The sequence below is a fragment of the Hemitrygon akajei genome, chromosome 1, assembly GCF_048418815.1.
Source record: "Hemitrygon akajei chromosome 1, sHemAka1.3, whole genome shotgun sequence".
Classification (NCBI taxonomy): Eukaryota; Metazoa; Chordata; class Chondrichthyes; order Myliobatiformes; family Dasyatidae; genus Hemitrygon; species Hemitrygon akajei.
Window position 1 is genome coordinate 5,059,282 of NC_133124.1, and position 22,842 is coordinate 5,082,123.

The 22,842-nt window shown below is 44.8% G+C and overlaps 1 protein-coding gene across 1 annotated transcript in view; it reads right to left on the bottom strand.

Moving 5' to 3' along the window:
* Positions 1–22,842, bottom strand: part of LOC140713847 (neural-cadherin) — a 295,732-nt gene that overhangs the window by 85,254 nt on the left and 187,636 nt on the right. The window contains exons 8-14 of the mRNA XM_073024473.1: positions 19,675–19,847; positions 17,975–18,143; positions 13,721–13,891; positions 12,024–12,196; positions 9,768–9,935; positions 5,806–6,055; positions 1,426–1,553 (exon numbers count right to left, since the gene is read on the bottom strand). Of these exons, the coding sequence (XP_072880574.1) occupies positions 1,426–1,553; positions 5,806–6,055; positions 9,768–9,935; positions 12,024–12,196; positions 13,721–13,891; positions 17,975–18,143; positions 19,675–19,847 (1,232 nt within the window). The remainder of the gene's footprint in view (positions 1–1,425; positions 1,554–5,805; positions 6,056–9,767; positions 9,936–12,023; positions 12,197–13,720; positions 13,892–17,974; positions 18,144–19,674; positions 19,848–22,842) is intronic.

Sequence of the window (22,842 nt, forward strand, 5' to 3'; positions counted from 1 at the left end):
TGACAAGCCGGATTGTGTGTGTGTGTACATGGCAGGGAGACGGTACAATCCATTGCTGGACATGGTCGCTCTGGGTCTTGGACAATATGTTTCTTTTAGTGGATATGCTGCTTTGTTTGATATTATGATTTATGTTACTTGTTTTTCTTTAATGTTTGGTTGCTGTTTTAAATGTTTTGCGCCTTGACCCCGGAGGAAGGCTTTCTCATCCAGCTGTATCCACGTATGGTTTGGATGATAATTAAACTTTGCTTTGATTTGTCCCTAATTGAACAGATTCTGCAGATGCTGGAAATCCAGAGCAACACACACAAAATGCTGGGGGAACTCAGCAGGTCAGGCAGCACCTCAGTGGAGAGGAATAAACGGTTGATGTTTCAGGCTGAGACCCTTGATCAGGATATGCTGATTTCTGCTGGCGATTCAAGATTCAACATTAATATCATTTCCTGTACACAAGTGTAAATGAGAACAAAATAATTGTTACTTTAGATCCGATGCAGCACAAAACAAAATAAGATAAAGAATGTAATAATTTAAAAAACACAATAAATATAAATACATAAAATAGCTCATATACACAGATTGACTGTATATGTCCATTGAGTGAGGCTAGGCACAAGGGTGTCTGTACGTAAGGTGATTGACAGGAAATGATAAAGTAGTGGTGGCTGGGGGTGTGGAGGGGTGGGTTAGTGGGTGGAGATGTTGATCAGCCTTACTGCTTGGGGAAAGTAGCTGTTTTTAGAACATTAGAAAACCTACAGCAGTCTGGTGGTCCTGGTGTGGATGTTTAATACCCTGATGGGATTGGGACAAATCGGCCCCTATTGCCCACATCTTAGTTGAGTAAGCTGAGTATATCTACAAGGAGTGTTACTGCAGGAAAGCAGCATCCTTCATCAGGGACCCCCACCGCCCAGGCTGTGCTCTCCTCTCACTGCTGCCGTCAGGAGCCTCAGGTCCCACACCACCAGGTTCAGGAACAGTTATTACCCTCAACCATCAGGCTCCTGAACCAGAGGAGATAACTTCACTCAACTTCACTTGCCCCATTACTGAACTGTTCCCACAATCTACGGACTCATTTTCAAGGACTCGTCATCTCATGTTCTCAATAATTATTGCATATTTATTATTATTATTATTTTCTTTCTTTTGTATTTGCACAGTTTGTTGTATTTTGCACACTGGTTGTTTTTCTGTCCTGTGGGTGCAGTCTTTCATTGATTCTATTGTGTTTCTTTGTAGTTTCTGTGATTTCCCATAAGAAAATTAATCTCACGGTAGCATATGAAACATGTACTTTCATAATAAATTAACTTTGAACTTTGATGATCCTGTATGTCTCAAACCTCACGGAAGTGTGCTGTAGATAAATGGATACACTCAGACAACCACAGCACATGCAACCCAATTTCTCACCTTCCCATGACGACCAGAATCCAGATCGGTCGCAGATACCTTTACAACTGACATGCCCACAGCAGCCCCTTCTGGGACTGTAGCCTCGTACGTTGATGAGGTAAAGAAAGGAACGTTGTCGTTGACATCTGGAAAATCGAACGGTAAGAAGGTGCATCAATGTGCACAGCTCAATCTCATCACTAATTCATTGTACTTCCTTTAGAAGTAATAATTTTAAAGGTATTGTCAATACAAACTTCAAACTGAGCAAAAGACAATCATTTTGAAAGGGAAAGGTAGAACATCTTACACCAACTTTGGCAGAGACATATCTCCACACCGCAACTCAAATCTAATCTAATCTAGTTTTAATCAGTATTTTCTATATTGTAGTCAAGTCAAGTCACTTTTATTGTCATTTCGACCATAACTGCTGGTACAGTACATAGTGAAAATGAGACAATGTTTTTCAGGACCATGGTGTTACATAACACAGTACAAAAACTAGACTGAACTACGTAAAAAAACAACACGGAGAAAGCTACACTAGACTACAGACCTACACTGGACTGCATAAAGTGCACAAAAACAGTGCAGGCATTACAATAAATAATAAACAGGACAGTAGGGCAGTAAGTTATCAGTCCAGGCTCTGGGTATTGAGGAGTCTGATAGCTTGGGGGAAGAAACTGTTACATAGTCTGGTCGTGAGAGCCCGAATCTTTGGAGCCTTTTCCCGGATGGCAGGACGGAGAAGAGATTGTATGAGGGGTGCATGGGGTCCTTCATAATGTGGATACAGCGTGTAGTGTAAATGTCTGTGATAGCAGGAAGAGGGACCCTGATGATCTTCTCAGCTGACCTCACTATCCGCTACAGGGTCTTGCGATCCGAGATGGGGCAATTTCTGAACCAGGCAGTGATGCAGCTGCTCAGGATGCTCTCAATACAACCCCTGTAGAATGTGATGAGGATGGGGGGTGGGAGATGGACTTTCCTCAGCCTTCGCAGAAAGTAGAGACGCTGCTGGGCTTTCTTTGCTATGGAGCTGGTGTTGAGGGACCAGGTGAAATTCTCCGCCAGGTGAACACCAAGAAATTTGGTGCTCTTAACGATCTCTACCGAGGAGCCGTCGATGTTCAGCGGGGAGTGGTCGCTCCGTGCCCTCCTGAAGTCAACAACCATCTCTTTTGTTTTGTTCACATTTAGAAACAGGTTGTTAGCTCTGCACCAATCTGTTAGCTTCTGCACTTCCTCTCTGTAAGCTGACTCGTTGTTCTTGCTGATGAGACCCACCACAGTTGTGTCATCGGCGAACTTGATGATGTGGTTCGAGCTGTGTGTTGCAGCACAGTCATGGGTCAGTAGAGTGAACAGCAGTGGACTGAGCACACAGCCCTGGGGAGCCCCCGTGCTCAGTGTGATGGTGTTGGAGATGCTGCTCCCGATCTGGACTGACTGAGGTCTCCCAGTCAGGAAGTCTAGGATCCAGTTGCAGAGGGAGGTGTTCAGGCCCAGTAGGCTCAGCTTTCCAATCAGTTTCTGAGGGATGATTGTGTTGAATGCTGAACTGAAGTCTATGAACAGCATCCGAACGTATGTGTCTTTTTTGTCCAGGTGGGTTAGGACCAGGTGGAGGGTGGTGGCAATGGCGTCATCTGTTGAGCGGTTGGGACGGTACACAAACTGCAGGGGGTCCAGTGAGGGGGGCAGCAGGGTCTTGATATGCCTCATGTCGAGCCTCTCCAAACACTTCATCACGATGGATGTGAGTGCAACGGGACGGTAGTCATTTAGGCAGGGCACTGAAGACATCTTAGATAGATAGATAGATAGATAGATAACTTTATTCATCTCCATGGGGAAATTCAACTTTTTTCCAATGTCCCATACACTTGTTGTAGCAAAACTAATTACATACAATACTTAACTCAGTAAAAAAAAATATGATATGCATCTAAATCACTATCTCAAAAAGCATTAATAATAGCTTTTAAAAAGTTCTTAAGTCCTGGCGGTAGAATTGTAAAGCCTAATGGCATTGGGGAGTATTGACCTCTTCATCCTGTCTGAGGAGCATTGCATCGATAGTAACCTGTCGCTGAAACTGCTTCTCTGTCTCTGGATGGTGCTATGTAGAGGATGTTCAGAGTTATCCATAATTGACCGTAGCCTACTCAGCGCCCTTCGCTCAGCACAGGGACGATGGTGGCGGCCTTGAAGCACGTTGGAACGGTGGCACTGCTCAGGGAGATGTTGAAGATGTCAGTGAGAACATCTGCTAGCTGGTCTGCACATCCTCTGAGCACTCTACCAGGGATGTTGTCTGGTCCAGCAGCCTTCTGTGGGTTGACCCTGCACAGGGTTCTTCTCACATCGGCCACGGTGAGACACAGCACCTGGTCATTTGTAGGAGGGGTGGACTTCCTCGCCGCTGCGTCATTTTCCACCTCAAAATGGGCGTAGAAGTTATTCAGCGCATCTGGGAGGGAGGCATCACCTGCACAGTCAGGTGATGTTGTCCTGTAGTTGGTGATGTCCTGGGTGCCTTTCCACATGCGCTGCGTGTCGCCGCTGTCCTGGAAGTGGCTGTGGATTAGCCGGGCGTGTGCACGCTTTGCCCCTCTGATGGCTCGGGACAGTTTGGCCCTCGCTGTTGTTAGGGCTGCCTTGTTGCCTGCTCTGAAGGCGGAGTCGCGGGACCTCAGCAGCCCACGCACCTCTGCGGTCATCCATGGCTTCTGGTTGGAGCGTGTAGTGACGGTCTTGGACAGAGTAACATCATCAATGCACTTGCTGATGTAGCTGGTCACTGATGCTGTGTACTCCTCTAAGTTGGTAGAGTCGCCATCGGTTGCAGCCTCCCTGAACATGGGCCAGTCAGTGTGCTCAAAGCAGTCTTGAAGAGCAGAGATGGCTCCTGCTGGCCAGGTTTTCACCTGCTTCTGAACTGGTCTGGAGCGCCTGACGAGCGGTCTGTATGCTGGGATTAGCATAACGGAGATGTGGTCTGAGTGTCCGAGGTGGGGGTGAGGCTCTGCCCGGTACGCGTCGGGGAGTTTGTGTAAACCAGGTCCAGTGTGTTCTCCCCCCTCGTTGCAAAGTCCACATACTGATAGAATTGGGGGAGCACTGATTTAAGGTTCACGTGGTTAAAATCTCCGGCGACAATAAACAGTCCATCAGGGTGTGCGGTCTGCAGTTCGCTAATAGCCCCATACAGTTCACAGAGCGCCTCCTTAGCATTAGCGCTGGGGGGAATGTAGACACCGAATAGAAGGTGAATTCCCGTGGTAAATAAAATGGTCTGCATCGAACAGCCACAAACTCCAGTGGCGATGAGCAGTGTCTGGAAACCAGCACAGAGTTCTTGCTCCATTCCGTGTTGATGGAAGCACACAAGCCACCGTGAGTCTTACCGGAGAGAGCTGCGTCCCTGTCCGCTGGAAACAAGGCGAGCCCGTGGCAGCGTCCGGAATTCCATCAGTGAGCCGTGACTCTGAAAACATACGCACAGCAGACTCTGTACTCCCGCCGAGTGTTTCGTTGGAATCGGATGTGGTCCATTTTATTGTCCAGGGAGCAGACACTGGAGAGCAGAATGGGTGGGAGAGCCGGCCGGCTAGGGTTGGCTTTTCTCCTGGCACGGACCCCTGCCCGCTCTCCTCGCTTCCGCTTCCTCCCACATCGCTTACGACATCTCCATCTCCGGCCACCCGCATCAGGCGAGTCCGAGGAATGTAGGCCCGATTCCCCTCAGCAAGCCGAGGTCATGTAATTCAGCCAGCAGATCTTTGTGAAGAACACACACAAAATGCTGGTGGAACACAGCAGGCCAGGCAGCATCTATAAGGAGAAGCACTGTCGACGTCTCGGGCTGAGACCCTTCGTCCTGACAAAGGGTCTCAGCCCAAAACGTCGACAGTGCTTCTCCTTATAGGAGAGTCCTGATGAAGGGTCTTGGCCCGAGACATCGACTGTGCTTCTCCTTATAGGAGAGTCCTGATGAAGGGTCTTGGCCCGAGACGTCAACAGTGCTTCTCCTTATAGATGCTGCCTGGCCTGCTGTGTTCCACCAGCATTTTGTGTGTGTTGTTCGAATTTCCAGCATCTGCAGATTTCCTCGTGTTAGATCTTTGTGAAGGTTTGTTTTTTGGGCGATCTCTGTATTGTAGTAGTATCTGGCGATGGTAGATAGCCGCTCTGTTATGCATGTGCCCTAATCGAAAATTGTGTATCAAACTTAAACTAGAAAATTAAATGAAAGTAACACCAGGTCTGAAAGGCCGCTGCTGCCGTGCCGCGCCGCCTCACGGGCAGCATGAGGAAGAGAGGGGGATATTTGTAGTGTCAAGGAGTCTGCGGACTGTAACGATACCCGGAAGCACTCAACGCTACCTGTCAAGTTTATGTAGATGGTGGCAAAGGAGGCCAGTGGTATAGCAGCCACATTCTGAGCCCTGACCCGCAGTGTGAAAAACTTCGTCCCTTCAAAGTCCAGTGGTTCTGCGACTAAAATGGAAGCTGATCCATTTGCTCGGTTGGGTTTCAGATAGAAGCGGACAGGCATGTTCGTCTCAGGGACCTGTCCTTCCTCTAGGTTGTATGTGACTCTGGGATCCCCAAGAGGAGATGTGGCCTTCACCGTCTACAGTCAGAAACAAAAAAAACTCATAATTACTAACAGCACACACAATATTCTGCAAGACAGGCAGCATCTACGGAGGGGAATGTTTATTGTTCATGGTTCATTTCCCTCTACAGATGCTGCCTGACTTACATTCAGAGGACTCGACATGTCTGCATAATGAATTACATTACGTATTGTTGCAATGGCACCGGTCAGATTGCACCTGCAGTACTGTGGGGAGTTTTGGGCTCCACATCTGAGAACTGCAGTCAGCTCAATCAGGGGTACTAGCCTCTCTGGCATTTGAGGGCATCTTCAAAAGGCCATGACTGTAAAAAGGTATCATCCATCAGGAAGGATCCCCATCTCCCAGGACCTGTCCTCTTCTCATTGCTACCACCTGGGTGCCTGACGGCACACACTCAACGATTCAAGAACAGACTGTCCCCTCCACTATCAGATTTCTGAATGAACCCATAAACTCTACCTTGCTATTTTGCACTTTTTTTGCACTATTTATATATTCTTATTACAATGTTTAGTATTTCCATATATTGTAGTGTACTGTTGCCACAAAATAAAAAAATTAATAATAAACCTGAATCTGATTCTGATTCTGAAAGGATGTGCTGGCATTGGAGAGGCTCACAAGAATGATCCTAGGGATGAAAGGGTTAACGTATGAGGCGTATTTGATGGCTCTGGGACTGACCTCGCTGGGGTGTAGAAGAATGAGGGCGGATCTCATTGAACCCTGTTAAATGTTGAAAGGTCTAGACAGAGTGGATGTGGAGAGGATGTTTCCCACAACGGGGGTGTCTAAGACCAGAGGACACAGCCTCAGAAAAGAAAGATGTCCGTTTAGAACAGAGAGGGGGAGGGATTTCTTTAACCAGAGGATGGTGAATCTGTGGAATTCATTATCACTGGTGGCTGTGGAGGCCAAGTCATTATATCTAAAAGAGGGATTGATAGGTTTTTAATTAGTCAGGGCATCAAATATTACAGGGAGAAGCAGGAGAATGGGGTTGAGAGGGATAATAAATCAGCCATGATGGAATGGTGGAGCAGTTTCAATGGGCTGAATGGCCCAATGATCTTATGACCTTATGATTCAGGGTTAATGAGTTGTGAGCATGCTACTTCAGCGCTGGGGAAGTGGTGACACTTGTGGGCTGCCCCCAGCACAATCTTTGCTCATTTGCATTGGCTGGAACAACACATTTCACTGTACGTATGACAAATAAAATTAATCTCTTCATAAAAGGAGATACTTAATTCAATTTCTGGACACTAATTGTAAAAAGAACAAAGAATTTCTTACCAAAGAAGAAGAATTCCCAAGATATGAATTTATTCAGCAAATGCAAGAAAAGTGTTCCAGTCCTGTCAGAATTTATTATGTAGACTGTTAAATTCCTTACAGTGTTTCGGTAAGTAGCTCCCAAACTGAGTACAGACGGCGTGAAGAGGTGTAAAATGGAAATAAACCCTCACAGAGATGAAAGGAAATAGTAATGAGGAGCATGTGCAAAAGTCTCTGGTTTGTTATCATACATCAGCATTATCCCAATGAAAGGAAGGGAAATAGCTCTCCGATCAGCATTGCCACGGGAGCTCTAACAGCCTATGTTTCAGCTCTTAATTTAGGTCATGAACCTGCAGTTATTGGGGTACCACAGTAGTGTAGCGGTTAGTGCGACACTATTGCAACTTGGGATGTAGGGATTCAATTCAGAGTTCAGTTCCAACGTTCCCTCCCGTATGCGTGTAGATTTCCTCCCACAGTCCAAAGACGTACTGTTGTGTATTTAGTATTTCAGTAATATTTGAGTAATCTTTTATATATATTGTTTGATTAAGCATTCCTTGTTCATTTAATTATTCATTGTGGGTAATATGTAAATATAGGTTAAGTGCATACCATGTGATACGTGCACGCCTCGTTTAAAGTAAAGACAAAGTTACACTCGCATTCTCTGTACGCCTATGTTTTCTTTGAATTAGATCGATGTTTTGAAACATAACACGTACGGGTTAGCAGGTTGCATGGTCATTGTAAATTGTCCCGTGATTAGCCTAGGGTTAAATCAGTGGCTTGCTGGGGTGGTGCGGCTTAAAGGGATAGAAGGTCCTTTTCTGTATCTTTAAAATAAAAATAAGTTTCTCTTTATTCAGTTCCTCTGGATTTTATTCGGAGAATGTGATAGCTTTATTTACATGGTTTAATGACTAAAGTACTCATCTGATTTTTATACGGGTAGGATGTTGTTCAGAGTGATACACCAGAATTTTTGATTGTATTATTTTCCCACTGTGTCACATTATTCGATTGCATGAATTTATTATTTATAACACACTTTATTTCCAAACTGAATAAAATGTTAATCAGGCTTTTCAAATAACCCAGTTGGAAGAATATTCCACATAGATCTCCGCTTCTGTTGCTACCAAGTATCTCCTGCTGGAAAAGGCACATAAAAGCAATCGGATGAGGATGGGATTAGATTGGATTTGGGATTTCTCGTATAGACTGCCGACAATTAGTCTCCAGTGTCTCAGATGAAGAATGGGGACTTCAAGATTGTTTAATGTCATTTCCTGTATACAAGTGCAAAGGAGAACAAAATAATTGTTACTCTGGATCCTATGCAGCACAAAAAAACACAATGAGATAAGAAAAACAATAATACTAAAGAAAACACAATAAATATAAATACATAAAACAGCTTATATATATTGATTTTATGTCCATAAAGTGATGCTGGGCACAGGAGTGTCTGTGCAAGAGGTGACTGACAGGAAATGATAAACGAGTGATGTTTGGGGGTTTGAACAGACACAGAGCCATCAAACGTTCCTCACATGTTAACCCTTTCATTCCCAGGATCATTCTCGTGAACCTCCTCTGGCCAGTCTACAATTACAGCAAATCCTTTCTTAGGTAACGGGCTCAAAACTGCTCCCAATACTCCAAGTGTGATCTGACGGATGCCTTTAACATTATATCCTTGCTTTTATATTTTAGTCCTCTCAAAATGAATGCTAACATCACATTTGCCTTCTTCACCACCAACTCAACCTGCGGGTTAACCTTTAGGGAATCCTGCACGAGGACTCCCAAGTCCCTCTGCAGCTCTGATCTTTGAATTTTCTCCCCATTTAGAAAATACTCTATGCCTTTATTTCTTCTGCCAAAGTGCAGGACCGTACACTTCCTGCCACTGTATTCCATCTGCCACTTCTTTGCTCCTTCTCATAATCTATCTAAGTCCTTTTGTAGCCTCTCTACTTCCTCAAAATTACCTGCCCCTCCATCAATCTTCATATCATCCACAAAACCATCAATTCCATCATCCAAATCATTCAAATATAATGTGTAAAGAAGAGGTCCTAACACCAACACCTCAAAACTAACTGCTTAGATAGGGGGCACAGATTCACTACTCTCTAACTAAACTCTTCTTCATCTCTGTTCTAAATGGACGATCCCTCTATTCTGAGGTTGTGCCATCTTGTCCTAGACTCTCCCACTATAGGAAAAATCCTGGGATCCTCTGGACCCTCTCCAATGTCAGCACAGCCTTTCTCAACAAGGCTGACGATACTCCAAGTGTGTCTGACCGATGCCTTTAACATTCCATCCTTATTTTCATATTCTAGTCCTCCCAAAAGGAACACTCGTGCCGCATTTGGCTTCCTTACTGCCAGTTTGACATGCATTACGTACCACGATCCTCAAGTCTCGTGTAGTGTTCTCCGGGATTGTTATCTGATAGGTTTCCTGCTCCCACTGTGGTGGCTGGTTGTGTATATTGGTGATAAAAACAGTTAACTCCACGTGGCTGCTTCGATCGCCTCCGTCCATTGCTGTAATCTGACAGCTGATATGCGCGACCTGGAACACAACATTATTCTGAACTCCATGAGACATAGGAGTAGGAGTAGAATTAGACCATTCAGCCCATCGAATCTGTGCTGTTATTCCATCATGGCTGATTTATTATCTCTCTCAACCCCATTTTGCTGCCTTTTCCCTGAAACCTCTAACACCCTTAGTCATCAAGAACCTATCAAAATCTGCTTTAAATCCACCCAGTGTCTGGCAGTGAATTCCACAGATTCACCACCCCCCGGCTAAAGAAATTCCTACTCACCTCCAGTCTAAATAGATGTCCCTCTATTCTGAGGATGTGCCCTCTGGTCCTATACTTCTGCACTAGCGCAGGGGCTCCCAACCTGGGGTCCATGGACCCCTTGCTTAGTGGTATTGATCCATGGCATGAAGAAGATTGGGAGCCCCTGGAGTAGTGCAAATAAAATCACTGAACTGGAAGGATTTTGTTAATTTGCAGACATTTTATTTAGCAGGGCAAATATAACCAGGTCCCCAGATATCGATAATAACCAGGCCCGAAGGCATCTTCAGACTAACAGGAATGGTTGTAAAATATTTCATCATGACACAATTTCCCTGATTCTGTTCAAATTTGCTATGCCATTAGCAGAAATAACATTAACAAAATATATTAAAAATATTAAATGGATTTGAATTCTTTTATAAATCGAAAATGCAATAAAAATAAAGTAGATAATTATAATTTCATTTTGAAAATAATCAATTTTCATCCTTATTATTCCGAAGGGACTGTAAAGTAACTGCATTGTGTTTTTTTGCAAAAGGTACAAGTTCTGCAATATACAAGAGGGTGGAGAATTGACTCTACCAAAGGAGGTGTGAGGTGCTCCTTCCCTCCACTAGCCTGCAGGTCACCCTTGGGTAAGGTGTACCACCTGCTTAGCCCCCCAATCAGGGTGACATGAAGCCACAGGGCAGATGGTCACATGAGCAGCTGGTGCATATCACAAGTCCTGCTTATGTGACCACTGACGCTATACGGACAATCTCTGAAGAATATTGATAATGGCTGGGGTCATCCATCTTGTAAAGACACTGCAATGACAAACCAATTCTGTAGAAAAATTTGCCAAGAGCAATCATGGTCATGGAAAGAGCACGACCGCCCACATCGCTGACACGGCTCATAATGATGATGATGGTGATGATGACAAGTTCTCACGGAACTAAAGCCAAATGAAGAGCTGTGATGTAACACAACTCAGTTCACGAGTTCTCACAGATCAGCTACAAAATTTCAACGAATAAACCTGTGCTAGTCTCCTAACAACGCGGAAAGCAGTAACAATAATCACACCATCCATTCACCACCAAATTCAGCCTAACAATTCACTGAGCAAAGAGATTGAAATACTGCACGGAAAGGTTGCTGGGGTTTTACCCGAACACTTGAGTTATAGAGGAAGGTTGAATAGGGTATTGGGACCAGAGGTGAGGGTCGAGCTGGTCCTGCTCACTGCTCCACAATGATTACTCAGCTCTGCTAAACTGAGGCTGTGGCTGGGTCAGACTACAACCAGAGTTCATGGTTTAAGGGTGAAAGTTGAAATGTTTAAGGGGAGCATGAGGGGAAACTTCTTCACTCAGAGAGTGATGCGAATGTGGAACAATCTGCCAGTGTAAGTGGTAGATGCAGAGTCAATTTCAACGCTTAGGAGAAATTTGGATACCTACTTGGATGGTAGGGGTATGGAGGGTGATGGTCCAGTGCAGGTGGAAGAAACTGGGCTGATTAATAGCTTGGCATGGACTAGATGGGCCAAAGGGCCTGTTTTCATGCTGTAGTGCTCTCTATGACTCTCATCTCCCCTTCCCCACCCAGCTGGCTTCACCTATCACTTTCCAGCTTGTACTCCTTCCCCTCCCCCACCTTCCTATTCTGGAGCCTTTCCTCTTCCTTTCCAGTCCTGATGAAGGTCTCGGCCCATAACTTTGACTGTTCATTCCTCTCCGGCCTGCATTGTGTGTGTTACTCTGGATTTTCAGCATCTGCAGATTCTCGTGAGCAGGAGTCTGAAGACTTTCTGTCCAATAACACTCCCAATACTGTGGATGTAATTGTCCTACCTGGGAAATAGGGTGATTGACATAAATCCAGCCCGTGCTGGGGCTGATCTGGAAATACTCCGGCTCCTGCCCTGATATCGAATAGGTGATGGCTGCATTGGTCCCATGGTCATCATCATGAGCCGCTGCTCGCAGGAAACTCGTGCCAACTGGCGTGTCCTCGCGCAGGTAATCTAGGAACAAGATTCATTCCGTTGTTATGGTCACAGACTTCTTAAAACTGTATTTGAACCTAATTGTTCCACCTTGTCTCACGTACTGATCATGTCTTTGGGATATTCTTATTTATAGACAATAGACAATAGGTGCAGAAGTAGACCATTCGGCCCTTCGAGCCTGCACCACCATTTTGAGATCATGGCTGATCAATTACTATCAATACCCGGTTCCTGCCTTGTCCCCATATCCCTTGATTCCCCTATCCATAAGATACCTATCTAGCTCCTTCTTGAAAGCATCCAGAGAATTGGCCTCCACTACCTTCCGAGGCAGTGCATTCCAGACCCCCACAACTCTCTGGGAGAAGAAGTTTTTCCTTAACTCTGTCCTAAATGACCTACCCCTTATTCTCAAACCATGCCCTCTGGTACTGGCCTCTCCCAGCATCTGGAACATATTTCCTGCCTCTATCTTGTCCAATCCCTTAATAATCTTATATGTTTCAATCAGATCCCCTCTTAATCTCCTTAATTCCAGCGTGTACAAGCCCAGTCTCTCTAACCTCTCTGCGTAAGACAGTCCAGACATCCCAGGAATTAACCTCGTGAATCTACGCTGCACTTCCTATTTGAGCAGAGAAATGAGTGATGTAGCATTTTACTGCTACAAGATAGATTTCAAAGTTCAAAATAAATTTATTATGGAAGCACATCTATAACATCATATACTGCCCGAACCCGAACCCCAATGTATTTTCTTGCAGGCATTCACAGAAGTCCAATAGACTCAATGAAAAATGACACACAAAGACTGACAAACAGTCAATGTGCAAAAGACACACAGTGCAAATAAAAATAAATAAATAAACAAACAAACACACAGATAAACAATACCGTGTGGCCTACTGGGCTGGGTGTTCTCGAGGAGACACCGGGTTGCATAGAGGGAGAGAGAGTTTAAAAGAAACAAACAGGGCCAGTCAGCATACTTCGTGTGCTGTAGTTCCCGACAAGACACCAGACTGAATAAAGGGAGAGAGTTTAAAAGAAGCAAACAGGGCCAGTCAGCATACTTCGTGTGCTGTAGTTCCCAAAGAGATACTGGATGGTGTAGAGGGAGAGAGCATTCAAAAGAAGCGAGTGGGGGTAGTCGATAGGAGAGGAGAGTGGACCATGTGAGGAAAGGGAAGGAAGAGGGACCCCTCTTCCATCTATTCCCAGCTTCTCACTTCATTCCCTCCACTGTCCCCCTCACCTGGTCTCACTTATCACCTGCCAGCGTGCACTCCTCCCCCTCCCCACACCTTATTCGGACCTCTTCCCCCTCACTTTCCAGTCCTTAGGGTCTTGGCCCGAAACATCGACTGTTTATCATTTCCATAGATGCTGCCTGGCTCCTGGATCTTGGGCATCTGCAGAATCTCTTGTCTTACCGACCCTTGCACAAAGTCCAACATCGAGTCTAAAACGATTAATGATTAGAAAATTGGCTTTGTAGGGCCACTTATCCATCGGTAGCACCTGTGGTCTGGTGCTTACATTGATAGCGACTGTTCTCAAACTTCGGGTCATTGTCATTTTCATCGGCAATGAGTATGGTCAGCTGACAGACGCCAATCAACGGCTCCTGGGCCTGGTCAGTCGCAGTCACGGACACGGCGTATTCTCGCTGCCTCTCCCGGTCAAAACTCTGTGTTGTAGTAATCGAACCTACCAAAGCAATTAGTATCACAGGATAAGACCACAAGACATTGGAGCAGAATAAGGCCATTCAGCCCTTCAAATATACTCTGCCAACCCATCATGGCTGATTTATTAACCCTCTCAACCCCATTCTCCTGCTTTCTGACAATAACCTTTGACACCCTGACTAATCAAGAACCTATCAACCTCTGCTTTAAATATACCCAATGACTTGGCCTCCACAGCCGTCTGTGGCAATGAATTCCACAGATTCACCACCCTCTGACTAAAGAAAGTCTTCCTCATCTCTGTCCTAAATAGACATCCCTCTATTCTGAGGCTGTGTTATCAGGCCCATTATGCATCCAGTATTTTTTACTTCATATTCAATTAAAATTTTAACAAATGATCCTAAATTGGTAAATTGCTGTATCATTGTCACGTGTACTGAGGTACAGTGAGAATGCTGTCTTGCATACCGTTCATAAAGATCAAATCATTACACGGTTCACACTTTCGGTCATCAGAAGTGAAGCAGCATTCTGATGAAGGGTCTGGGACCACTGCCTCACTTTGCACAGATTCTGCAATCAGTAAAGCACCAACTCACAGTCTGGGGTGTCTCTGCCTGTCACTAGATTTGACTGGATTGCCTTTATTAGCCACGTGTACATTGAAACCTCGAAACATACAGAGAAATGTAAACTGACTATCAAAGTCCAACATAGTCCAAGGTATGCTGAAAGCAGCCCACAAGTGTCACCATGTTTCCAGCACCAACACAGCATGCCCACAACTCACTAACCCTAACTCTGGACTGTGGGAGGAAACCCACGAAGCCAGGGGCAGGACATATAAACTCCTTTCAGAGAGCAATGGTAATTGAAGCCCGATCACTACTCACTGGCAGTGTAAACCTTTGCATTGCTGTGTCGCTGACCATTGTGACTTATCACTCTGGCTAGATTCAGGGCAAATCTCCCATCAACTAAAACTGTATTCGGCTCGGCACTATCTGTCTCAGAACTAACGGGGAATAAATGGCATTTGTTGTTTTTGGAAACTGCTTCTATATCTACAATATATACCCTGCAAACGTTAAGGGTTCTATATGTCCTGAATACAACCTTATATTTGGGCTGATCAGGTAGAAATTAGTTTGCCTTGCAGTCGCCTTTGGATGTTAAACAGATATAAATCAGAATCATCAGCACCAGGAGACACCCGTCATTAAGCACTCAGGACATGCCTCTGTCACTGCTACCATCAGGGAGGAGGTACAGAAGTTGATGACACACTCAGCGATTCAGGAACAGCTTCTTTCCCTCTGCCACCAGATTTCTGACTGGACAATGAACTCATGTACACTAACTCAGTATTTTTTTCCTTTCTTTGCTCTTTTTCTGCACTACTTATTTAATTAAAAATTATATATATATAAATTATATATAACCTGATTCTGATTCAGATTCTAATATGTCGTGAAATTGTTTTGTGGCACCTGTACAATGTGAGACATAGGCAATATCATAAATTACAAACAAATAAATAAATAATTCGAAAGATGACAATAGACAGTAGGTGCAGGAGTAGGCCATTCGGCCCTTCGAGCCAGCACCGTCATTCAATGTGATCACGGCTGATCATCCACAATCAGTATCCCTTGACTCTGCTATCTTTAAGAGCTCTATCTAACTCTTTCTTGAAAGCATCCAGAGAATTGGCCTCCACTGCCTTCTGAGGCAGAGCATTCCACAGATCCATAACTCTCCGGGTGAAAAAGTTTTTCCTCAACTCTGTTCTAAATGGCCTACCCCTTATTCTTAAACCACGGCCTCTGGTTCTGGACTCCCCCAACATCGGGAACATGTTTCCTGCCTCTAGCATGTCCAATCCCTTAATAATCTTATATGTTTATAATATGAATGGTGCGCAGTGTTTATGGATTCATTGTCCATCCAGAAATTTGATGGCGGAGGGAAAGAGCTGTTCCTGAACATTGAGTGTGTGTCTTCAGGCTCCTGAACCCCCTCCCTGATGGTGGCACAGCTAGTGAGCAAAGAGCTTCTACCCAATCCACACAAGGTCTTTCAAAACAATGGATTTATTGAGACATACAGCCCTGAACAGGTCCTTCCAGCCCTCTGTGCCACGCTGCCTAGCAACCGACTGATTTAACCCTAGCCTAATCATGGGATTATTTACAGTGACCAAATAACCTACCCCTCAACCATCAGGCCCTTGAACCAGAGAAGATAACTTCACTCGCCCCCATCACTGAACTGTTCCCACTACCTATGGACTCACTTTCAAGGACTCTATATCTCATGTTCTCAAAATTTATTGCTTATTTATTTATTATTGCTATTCTTTCTTTTTTTTTTCTTTTCTTTTGTATTTTGGTTGCCCACCCTGTTGGTGCAGATGCTCATTGATTCTATTGTGGTTATTGTATTTATTGTGAGTGCCCACAAGGAAATGAATCTCAGGATTGTATATGGTGACATGTATGTACTTTGATAATAAATTTACTTTGAACTTTAAACCATTAAGTCTTTGGACTATGGGAGGAAACCGGAGTATGTGAAGGGAAACGCACACACACAGGGGGAGGACGTACAAACTTATTACAGAGGATTTCCAGAAGTGAACTGCAATAGTGTCGTGCTAACTATGGTGTCACCTCAGAGTAGGAGGGAGAGGATAGACCTCGTCGAGATCCACATGGTCATTGAATCCACCTGATTCAACTAAATTACTGACTGCAAAATGTAAAGACAAATCTGAGAAAGATTCCAGACTTATCGCATTAATATCTGGATGTACTGAATTGGAGACAACCAGAACCATGGTTGGATGCCACAGTAGTGTAGTGGTTAGCATGACACTATTACAGCTCGGGGTGTTGGAGTTCGGAGTTCAATTCGAACACTGTCTAAGGAGTTTGTACGTCCTCCCTGTGGATATGTGGGTTTCCTCCAGTGCTCTGAGTTCCTCCCACAGTCCAAAGGTGGTTAGTAGCTTATTTGGTCATTGTAACTCAGCCAGCCAGGCAGCAACTATGGAAATAAATCAATAAACAGTCGACGTTTCTCTGGCCTCTTACCTCTTCCCATCTGCCTAGCACCTCCTCTGGTGGCCCTCCTCCTTCCCTTTCTCCCATGGCCCACTCTCCTCTCCTATGAGATTCTTTCTTCTCCAGCCCCTTACCTTTTCCATCTATCATTTCCCAGCTTCTTACCTCATGCCCCCTCTCCCATCCACCTGGCTTCACCTATCACCATCTAGCTTGTCCCCTTTCCCCTTCCCCTCTCCCCCACCTTCTTTCCCCTTCCTTTCCAGTCCTGAGGAAGGGTCTCAGCCGGAATCGTCAACTGTCTATTCATTTCCACAGATGCTGCCTGACCTGCTGAGCTTCGCCAGCATTCTGTGTGTGTTGCTCTGGATTTCCAGTGTCTGCAGATTTGGACGTTGTAAATTGTCCTGTGGTTAGGCTACGCTTAAATAGGTGGGTTGCTGGGCAGGGTTCCCAGGTTTCCTCCCATTCCATGCCTAGGGTTCGTGAGTCCTGAGCCAGCTGTGATAATGCTGGAAGCATGGCAAAACTTGTGGGCTGCCCCCAGCACACCCTTGCTGAAATAACATACTTCACTGTATGTTTCGATGTGTCAATGTATATGTGACAAATGAAGCCAATCTTTAAACCTTTCAGTGAAAAATATCTTTGGTACTGTAAGATATTGGAGTAGGATTAGGGTATTCAGCCCATCAAGCCTGATCTGCAATGCCATCACGTCTGATTTATTTTCGCTCTCAACCTCATTCTCAGACCTTTTCCCTGTAACCTTCAATGCCCTTACTAATCAAGAACGTATCAATATACCATTTTAAATATACCAAAAGACCTGGCCTGTGGCAGCGAATTCCACAGATTCACCACCCTCTGAATAAGGAAACTCCTCCTCATCTCCATTCTAAGTCGACGTCCTTCAGACCTGAGGCTGTGCTCCCTGGTCCTAGACTAATCCACTTAGATACCCTGGGTATTTAGTTTCTGTTCAGTCTAGCACTGAAGGTTTTATTTGCATGGGTACAGGACACGTTACTCACCAGTGTCCGGATTAATCCGGAAAGCAGGAGTCACTCCATCTCGTAGCATGAGTCCATATTTCACCTGTCCATTCACTCCGAGGTCTGCATCGAAGGCTTTGACTTGCAGTACAAAGGTTCCAGGAGGCTGGTTTTCCAAGACACAGGCATCTTCACTGTATTTTAAACACTGATAGAATTATCAGAAAAATAACTTTCATCAATTTACTGTTAATGAAATTGCAAAACACTACAGTATCAGTTAATAAAAACACAAAATGCTGGCAGAACTCAGCAGGCCAGACAGCATCTATAGGAGGAGGTAGTGACGACGTTTCGGGCCGAAACCCTTCATCAGTGAACAGTATCAGTTGACGTGCAGGCCGCCTGTTAGAAAGGGAAGCACCCGACCGAGCGGTAGTTCAGACATACGAATGGAAAAGGGTCAGTTGAAAGAACTGGTTCTCAAACTAAGTCCATTTCAGAATCAGAATCAGGTTTAGCATCACTGGCACATGTCATATTGCAATATATATTAGACAGAACTATAAATTACAATAAGAAATATATATACAGTATATATAAATAAATATTAATGTAAATATCCCTCTCAATCCCATTCTCCTGCCTTCTCTCCATAACCTTTGACACAGTCACTAATCAGGAATCTTTCAGCCTCCATTTTAAATATACTGTACTCAATGACTTGGTCTCCACAGCCATCTGTAACAATGAATTCCTCAAATTCACCGTCCTCCGGCTAAAGAAATTCCCCCTCGTCTCTGTTTTAAATGAACATCCCTCTATTCCGAGGCTGTGTCCTCTGGTCTCAGACTCCCCCACCGTAGGAAACATCCTCTCCACATCAATCTAGGCCTTTCAATATTCAACAGGTGTCAATAAGATCCTTCCCCATTCTTCTAAACTTCAGTGAGTACAAGCCCAAAGTCATCAAATGCTCCTGATATATCAACTTTCTCATGCCTTGAATCATTCTTGTAAAGCTCCTCTGGACTCTCTCTAACGTCAGCACAACTGATGGCTGACATTACATCGAGATAGGGTGGATGTGGTGGATGTTTCCTATGCTGGGGGAATCCAGAACTAGAGGGCACAGCCTCAAAATTGAGGGGAAACCCTTTAGAATAGAGGTAAGGAGGAATTTTATTAGCCAGAGAGTAGTAATTCTGGGGAATGCTCTGTCACAGGCGGCGGTGAAGGCCAAGTCCGTGCGTATATTTATAGCGGAAGTTGATCGTTTCCTGGTTGGTCAGGGAGGCAGGTGTATGGGGTTGAGTGGCATCCGGTATCAGCCATGATGGAATGGCAGAGCAGATTCAATGGGCTGAATGGCCTAATTCTGCTCCTAAGTCTTATGGTCTATCTTTTCTCAGATATTGCTCACGGTATTCCAGGGGCATTCTGACCAAGGCCTTAAAAGGCCTCAGCATTGCACCTGTGTTCTTTTCTTTTCAATCTCCCCCTTCACTTGTTCAAAGTAGGTATATATCAGCGTATTCATTTTCTTGCTGGCATTTACAGGAAAATAAAGAAATACAATAGAATTTATGAAAAACTATAAATAACAAAGACTGACAAACAACTAATGTGCAAAAGGAGACAAACTGTGCAAATAATGAAGAAGTGGGTAATACGAAGACAATGTTGTGCTGCCGTATGTGACTCTAGCTCACTTACGCTGTTGTGAGGGAAGCACATACCTCCGGAAACACGGGCTTGTTGTTGTTCACGTCATCGATGCCCACACTCACTTGAGCAATGCTGCTGAGAGGCCTTGGGCCTCCGGAGGAGTTGTCATCTGTTGCTGTGATGTTTAGCACATACTGAGGCCCTTGCAGTTTTGGTGGTGGGCTTCCCCGAAGCTTTATAATACCTGTTATTGGTGGAAATCATCACAGAGGTTACCATTTTGGTCGGATTATCTGGAAACTTGATTTCACAAGATTGCAGCGGGCACTCCTGCTCCAATCAACGGTGAAATTTCTTGTCCTGTTCATCTTTTCTACTTCTTGAACATGAAACCCAACCTGTCAGTATTCATTTCAAGAGGACTAGAATATTAGGGCAAGGACGTAATGCTGAGGCTTTATAAGGCATTGGTCAGATCGCACTTGGAATATTGTGAGCATTTCTGGGCCCCTCAACTAAGAAACTTCGTGCGTCCTCCCTGTGACTGTGTGAGTTTTCTCTGTGCGCACTGGCTTCCTCTCACAGTCCAAAGATGTATTGGTTGTAGGTTAATTGGTCATTGTGAATTGTCCTGCGATTAGGCTGGGAATAAATCAGGGGATTGCTGGGCAGTGCAGCTCGAAGGGCCAGAGGGGCCTGTTCCACGCTGTATCTCGATAGATATAAATATGTAAATGAATAAAAGATGTGCTGCCATTGGAGACAGTCTCAGGATTGAAAGGGTTAACACATGAGGAGTGTTTGATGGCTCTCGCCCTGTTCTCACTGGAGTTTGTTAGAATGAAAGGGGATCTCATTCAATCCTTTTGGATATTCGAAGGCCTAGATAGACAGGATGTGGAGGGGATGTTTCCTATCGTGTGGAAGTCAAGGACCAGAGTGTCCGGCCTCAGAATAGAGGGACGTGCCTTTAGACCAGAGATAAAGAGGAATTTCTTTAACCAAAAGGTGGTGAATCTGTGGAATTCATCGTCACAGGGAGCTGTGGAGGCCAAGTTACTGGGTGTATTTAAGGCGGAGTTTGATAGGTTCTTGATTAGGAAGGGCATCAAACATTACGGGGATAATAAATCAGCCATGATGAAATGGCGGAGAAGGCCTGATGGGTCAAATGACCTAATTCTGCTCTTACGTGTTATGGTCTTATGGTCACCCATCTCCAGGGCATGGGATGGCTACCAACTGCTACCTCGGCTCCAGTAAAGTCAGAGAGGTGTGTGTCTGAGGGGGATTGAGCTTGGGTTTTAAGTTTTTAATATTTTAATGAGAACTCTATTGCAGCTCTTCAGGCCATGAGATTCATCGGGTTGTGATGAAAGATTAGCTTTAATTCTCTCATGTACATCAGAAGAAACAGTGAAATGTATCGTTTGCATCAAATCAAATCGGTGTGGATTGTGCTAGACTGCCCGCAAGTGTTGCCACGCTGCCGGTGCCCACAGCTGACTAATCCTGACCCGTACACCTGTGGAATGTGGGAGGAAACCCGCGCAGTCACGGGAAGAACGTACAGGCAGCGCCGGGAATCGAACCATTATCTTACAGCTGGCACTGTAAAGTGTTGCGCTAACAGATACACTACCATGCCATCCTCACCAAGTGCAACAAGGGGCTTGTAGTCTACACCAAACAAGCTGAGTGAGTGGGGTCAGTGGGAGGCAGCTCATTGCTGAGTGAATGTTGCAGTGGTATCTAGGACAGGTTGTCATAGCCAGGCTGGGGTAATAGTGGGGACAAGCTCCCACCACCTATTTACTGCTCCCAATGGCATGCGTCTCAAATAGACTCTGACAACCAAGTCCAGCTCCTAGTCTTCACGAGTGGCTTAGTTACTAAGCCAGGTGGAACCATTTCCACTGACAGGAGAAGGGGCAAAGCCAGGTTACTGGCACCTTAAATCCAGTTGCTTCGGACAGATGGGGCTTATCAGTTGTGGCTGGCAGCTCATCTAGGAGAAGGGAAACTCTGATCTCAAAGCTCTGCTGCTTTGAGGTTATGCCCACACATAGGGAAGGCTTTGGGAGTAAACCCTGAGGAAAAATCCAGGCCTGGATAAGGCAGTCCTAAATTGAGTTCAATGCTGACTGGCAAATCTTACAACGCTGCTGGTGCCAAGCTGTATTGGTCTCTGCTGTTTCTTTGGATTTATCAGCTGCATGGAGAGGGGGAGCCTGCTACACGGGCAACAGCTTACTCTCCATATCATAATATCCTACTGCCTTGGCTTGTGTACAGGTTTGAGGATCGCTAGGACGCAATATCCATGGTCAAGCCTGATCCACGGAGGCCTCAGGCCTCATCTAGACCCAAACACTATGTTAGGGACTTTGCATCCATTTGGGTGATTATAATAGCAGTGTACAATTCAAACTTTGTGATGGTTTTGAGTTCCCTGTCTGCATAGCCGGAAACTGAAAAGGAGAATTTAAGCCCTTTCTGATGTGGATATCTACAGGCATCCTCTCTATAGGGAAGTTATACTGTGTCCATTTACTCTAGATGGACCACATTACTTCTCTGTCTAGTCTCTGTGGTGAGGTCTAGCAGCCAATACCCACTGCTTCAGTGGTGGGTCCGCTGCCTACCTGGGAGATGATAATTCCAGCTGATGAGCAGACAATTAAACTTGAACATGACCATGACTCGATGGGCTAAATGGCCTACTCTGCTCCTATGTCTCATGGTCTAATGAGGTAGCTTAAACACTGTTATTTTGTTTTTAATGATACACCTTTAAATTTAGACAAATTGTTCTTAACACACATTTAAAACTCACGGAGAATTTCTGATTTATAAAAGATTTGTGAATTCCAAAATATTTGGAAAACACAGATACCAAATTCCAAAACACAGATACAATTCTTACAAACTAGAAGAACAAACCAACAAGTGGCAGGCGAACGAGTCATCCATTGCACAAAGCAAACGTTGAGAAATGAATTCTAGTTCTGTCATCCTTTCTTTCTGTCGTTCTCCTTGTCATTGCCAGCAATCCCCAATTCTTTCTAACTTTTAACTGTTTGCTAACTAGTTGACATTACCTGCATGTGATGTTTTCCAGATACCTTTGCTGGGACAAAGTAATCCAAAATGCTTCCCAGACATCCAGAATCCATGCTGTGAGGGCTGACTCTCTGAGTACACGAATATTCCAACTATTGATTGATCATACCCGTGAC